Below are 5,711 nucleotides of genomic sequence, written 5' to 3' on the forward strand. Positions count from 1 at the left end.
CCACCGGGGCCCCCCCCCCCCCGGTTCCATTTTCTTTGTGACATACCCCCACTGCTTTTGTTAGGAGTTTTTTTGGTTTTTCGTCTTTGTTTTTGTTTTAATTCCTTACTTTCTGTCGTAGCAAAACGTGTCAGGTCCATCTCGTAGTTGCCTTGCTGCTGGGGACTCTTTTCATGTAGGAAAACAAATCAGGTGAGGTAGTGGCTGAGGTAGCTGCAGTGGGTTTTGTCAGCATGCTGTCAGACAGTTCTTAAGCTCCCCTCATCTAGACACTGCTGCCTCTCTCTTCCTCACCATCCCCAATCTTCTCTCCAGCTTGGTACAGGCCAATCCCGAGGTTGCCATGGACTCCATCGTTCATATGACTCAGCACATCTCGCCCACGCAGCGAGCAGAAGTCGTGCGGATCCTCTCCACGATGGACTCCCCTTCAACGTAGAAAGGGCTTCCTGCCCATCCCCACCCTGCCTCTGGAGAAAAGGGCTAGAGCTGCTTCTTATAGCCAAAACCACTCTACTGAGAAGGCACAGGAGACCCAGCACTGGAATCCAAGTGGCATTTTGCTTCCCCTTGAACGTTTTCAGGTTATGCATGATGTACCGGGATATAGGATCACAAAGCCCCCAGCGGTCACACCTATCCTGTTCAGTATTTATTACCTTGTCTGTGACTGCAGCCCTCTGTCCCTGCCAGGACCTGCAAAGGCAATGAAGGGTACAAGACTGTACCATGAGGCCTCACTACACAAAAGCAGGGCTGCTGCTCCTGGCCTGACAGCTCCCTGGCCCCATGAGCCTGCGGCCGCCGGCAACAGACGAGGGCCGGGGCAAGGAGGAAGCCCCGAGGCCCTTTTTTTTTTTTTAACCTCCATGTTCAGCCTGGTACGCACTCGGTACTGGAGAGGAATAGTTCCCAATTTAATCACACCAAGGTACCTGTTTCTTCTTCATGGAGTATAAAATCTGCAAGCTCCATGGGAACTCAAAGATGAGGGCAAAACCATGATCCAGGAAGCAGACCGAGTCACTGTTGTTGATTTAGGGGCCTCGACTGTGGGTTTGATTCCCTTAGAGCAAATGGAAAGATGGTTGACCTACCCTATCTTGCATGTCCCCGCTCACCCAGCTGTTGACCTGCTGGGAGTCACATAGCGCAGTAGCCTGAGCTGGGGCCAAACAGGAGCCTGGGGGAATGGCCCTTTCCATCACTGATGGGAAGTAGTTACTTCATGCCACAGGGAGAGTGGGCCCGATAGTTTCTCTTTTTTAGGACTTGGAAGGTTTTTACTTACTATGAAGCCTGGAGCTTTGATAGTTATAAAAGGTCACTCGTGCCTACAGTCACTCCGCTCTATTTCCAGGGCAACTCTCCTAGCAGCAGGTACAGCTGGTCTCCCCACAGCTGAAAGGAACTCTGCTGGCGTCTGTGCTCTCAGCACCAGGAGCCGGCCTTACCCGTGTGAGCAGGCTTCCCGGGAACACAGAATCCACGTAACCTTAAGCTGATCTACAACTCCGTCGTGGTGCTGCTGTCTTCCGGGCTCACCGGTCCCTCCCTGGCCAGCGGCAGGGGCCTCCTCACCAGTGGTGGAGTGAGTTTATTTTCAACAATCCGTTTACTCAAGGAGGAAAGAGTGTACAGATTCCCCCGTTGGTGTTCCTAAAGAGAGAGTGGCAGGTGATCAGGGCTGGTGGAGCGTCCGGTTCTTATGGTGCAGCTAATTGCATTTGTCACTGATGACCAAGGAGGAAATAAGTCACTAAGACATGTTAGTGCAGTGGTATGAACACTTTTGTACAAGCTACAGTTTTGAGCCTTAACGCTATAGTATGCGCACAAGGAGGAGCCCCGCCTCCCTTCTCCGGGAACTGCTTGTGCACATGGGCGCCGGATACATCACTGACTGCTCTCAGGAGCTCGGCGCCTCAGCCAGGCTACCCTGGTGCAAAGTGCAGGCGTTCAGCACCATCAACGAGAGCAGGAAGGGGTGGGGAACAATGTTCAGTCCAGAAAGAAGCATCCAGTACTGCTGCTATCAGCTTAAGTAAAAATTGGATTTGTCTTGGACCAGATTATTCTTTTCTGTAATTAGTAAGATTCCGTATACCTGTAGGGGGTACAAACCCCTCTGCTTGCCCTGGCGTTTCTTCAGAGGCAGGGCGGGTCACACTTGTTTTACCTCCCCCTTCACCAGATTATGACACATAAGTGACTACGGTTCCTCTCTAGATGTCTGTATGGCCTACTCCCGTCCCCAGAGCGCCTCCCTGCAGGTCTCCCCTGGACGGGGATTTTTCATACAGAGAAGCCAGGAAGAGCCGTAGAAGGTGAGCAACCTGCTACTCCCCAGGCTGTTACATACTCGAGGTTACTGAGCTCGGAGGAGTATCAGTGATGTATTGACAAGACTTGCCTGAGCTGAGATGGGCGTATTCACTTAGTTCACAAAGCAGCCTTCACTGGTCTCATTGAGAATTCGAGGGACACATACCCTGATGAGCAAGGAGCATCAGTCAAATGTATTCTTTTCACATTTTGTTGAAATAAACCTCCACATTTGTAGAAGAGTCACTGTTTGTCATTTCAACCCGTGCCCAGCGACCTCTTTCATGCTCCCCTGAGCAGGGGAGCTTTCGGCAGTGGTAGGGTGAGCCCCTGTTTGGCTGCTGAAGCTGAACCATTAGAGGGACAGCCCAGCATGCATGCATGGCTTCTGCAAAGTCACACCGTTCAGAGACTGTGGGGCTTTTCGGACAACACACACCCTTGATGGCCTGGGCAGTTTCAGGGGTGTTCTTACAAGGAACCTCTTGGTTTGCATGATTTTGTGGAATTTTCTGGGTCAAGTGAAGAGTGAACCATTTTCAGAGCTCACCTCAAGCCAGTTTTAGGGAAAGGTTATGGATTCTCTGAATAATTTAGCTGCTTAATGGATTTTGAACCCTAACTAACTTTGGGCACAAAAAGGCACTAGGGGCAGGAATCTCATGCTTGTGTGCCCTAACCCTCTGCCTCAGTTTCTCTCTATAAATCCATGTGGTTGAAGCAAAGAGCAAACACCAATCCCTAAACATTTGCAAAGAAAGGTGGAAGCCACAAGACGACAGTAGGGAAGGGAGACACTGACCTTTGCTGATTGTTAAGCTTGGTATGCTGTCTGGGATGTTTAGCAAAGCAGAGGGTCATTCTTCCTAAATAAAATGTTTTATTTTAAATATATTTTATATGTCTACATAATATATTGTAAATATATATCCATTCGAATCACTCTAAGGTAGATGTTCTTAGAATAATAAGAAGGGAGATCCGGGGGGAAATTACTACTCTTTGCCACCAGCTGCCACCCTCCATGGGCAGGGAATCCTGGTCGGCCTTAGAGGCCTTGGGCCTGCTTCCCTCCTCCCTACGCAGGCAGATGAGAAGCAGACCCCAAGATAGGAACTTGAAGCTGTCCTTGCTCTCAGCCCACACCTGTTGGTGGTTCTGGGGAAGGTCAGCAAGAAGAATGGGGAAAGACTCTGCTCCGGGAAATTTCCTGACACACACAATGCTTCTGTTAGGGAGTGATATTACTTTCATTAGTCTTTTTAATAAAAGAAAAATTTAAAACCTTCACTGGTATTACTGGTATAATAAGAAATGCTAGAACAGCAGGGATTCCGTGATCCAGTCCTAGGCCCACCAACATTTCCCCAGCTGAAAAACACGGACACCGTGATGAATACAACTGCCTAATTGCCACCACAGGGAGGACCCTTTCTGTGCTCCTCCCAATGTGCAAAGCTTGCCGAGAGGCCCAGAGAGGAACCAAGCTGGGAGGGGAACTCAAATGCTGGCTCCTTGGCTGAGTACTGGAAAGCCGAAAGCTGAGACCACCTGATCCAGACAGTGAGGCAGAAAGTGGTAAGAGCCACATGAGTGTGCAGACAATGGAGGGCCGAAGCCTCCTGGTAGAGAGTGGTTTCCAGAAGGGAAAGGAAGGCAAGGGGTCTCAAGTCAGAGCACCAACATTTGCAAAGTTATCAAGGGACACGAGGAATGTTGGGAGAGGAACACAGCAGTGCTTTAGGGCAGGATGGACGATGACATGTGAAAGCAAGCAGGTGACGGATCACGGATCCCTTTAAGTGCTAGGCCAAGGAAGAAGATTCGTCCTGGAGAGAGTGGGAGACATTTGGTGGTTTGGGGGCATGGGAAGACGGGGTACAAAAGTTTAGAAAGCAGCCTGAGTGAAAAGACCACTGCCTTGTGTGCCAGGAAATCTAGCTTCAAGCCCAGCTCCATGTGTGTATGTCAGTGAGCCGGGGCCACCCCAGGAGGCATAGAGATAATAAGCAACTGTCAGCTGTTTTCAATACTGCAGCAATCCTGGGTGTGCCTCAGCTGAGGCTCACCATGCCACTGTCTTTCTGATGACAGTTTTGCCACCCCAGTAGTACTGGCTACCTCATGCTGGCCATAAGTTCCAGTTAATGATAATAATGGGAACAGGACATCTTCATAAATGCAGTGTTTGAGTAGGCAAAATCTTCAAAAACAAGATTCCCTGAGGTTGGGGGAGGGGTGCAAAGAGGATGGGGTGGGAGAGGATAATGGTGTATCAGCTCTGAGAAGACCTGGAACCACCAAGTGGGCTCTGCCCATTGGGCACCATAAGAAGAGGAAATAGACGACTGGAGCTCAGAGGTGGCTTAATGATGGGCCTAATCCCAAACATTCTTATCGACGACTGATCTGGAGTGAGCAGGAAGGATTGGGGGTGAGGAGAGACAGAAAGGACTAAGACACCCAGGCCCTAACTTGAGAAAAAGCTAACGGAACACTCTTTTCCATGCTAACACAGGTGGGTATTTTCGGGCCACTTAAAAGAGCACAGACTTTGGAATAAGCCTGCGCTGGGTTCAAATATCTGGCCCCTCATTCCTGTTCTTTGGAAAAGTTCCTGCATCCTTAATTTGTGAAATATGGATAAATAACAAAGAACTCAAAGGGGCTTTTTGGAAAATTACCTTAAGTTAGTTAACACAAATCAAGCGATGGACATCAGTAGCAAATTCTCGATATATGTTAGGGTTCTCTATGCTCTACCCCTTCCTCATGCTCACAAGATATGGGATCTCTTATCACTCTGGAGTATCTTCCTCAAAGCTTTCAGAGAACCATCCCCCTTACCAGAGCAGAAATCTAGGGATTGTCTTCAGACACTAGTTACATGGACACAATGCAAAAGTGTCACTGAGGACTGCTATGGTCTGAATGTCCCCCAAAATTGATGTGTTGAAATCCTAGCCCCCGACAGTGATATATTAGAAGGTGGGGATTTGGGGTGGTGCTTGAGTCATATGGGTGCAGCCTTCATGAATAGGATTAGTGCCTTCTAAGAGGATCCAGACAGATCCCTTCCCTTTTTCATCATGTGAAAATACAACATGAAGTCGGGGACCCCAGGACAGAGCCCACACCTGACCGTGCTGGCATTCTAATCTCAGACTTCCATTTTGTTGTGGCAGTCCAAATGGACAAAGACCAAAAAATTGGACCACAATGGTGCTGCTGTAACAAACCTAAAAAATGTGGAAGCAGCTGGATATAGAGGCAATATACCTCCACATAATAAAGGACCTATATGACAAACCCACAGCTAACACCAGACTCAGCAGTGTAAAGCTAAACGCTTTTCTTCCATGATCTAAGATCAGAAAAAAGATAAA

At 48.8% G+C, this 5,711-nt stretch overlaps 1 protein-coding gene across 7 annotated transcripts in view; it reads left to right on the top strand.

Moving 5' to 3' along the window:
• The window catches only part of ACACA (acetyl-CoA carboxylase alpha), a 277,490-nt gene extending 274,271 nt beyond the window's left edge, over window positions 1-3,219 (top strand). For all 7 annotated transcript variants that reach the window (XM_019805579.2, XM_019805581.2, XM_019805580.2 and 4 more), the window contains one exon: window positions 316-3,219. In XM_019805579.2, the coding sequence (XP_019661138.1) occupies window positions 316-439 (124 nt within the window). In that variant the 3' untranslated portion in view covers window positions 440-3,219. The remainder of the gene's footprint in view (window positions 1-315) is intronic.
• Window positions 3,220-5,711: the final 2,492 nt, after the last annotated feature.

Source organism: Ailuropoda melanoleuca, chromosome 13, assembly GCF_002007445.2.
Source record: "Ailuropoda melanoleuca isolate Jingjing chromosome 13, ASM200744v2, whole genome shotgun sequence".
Lineage (NCBI taxonomy): Eukaryota > Metazoa > Chordata > Mammalia > Carnivora > Ursidae > Ailuropoda > Ailuropoda melanoleuca.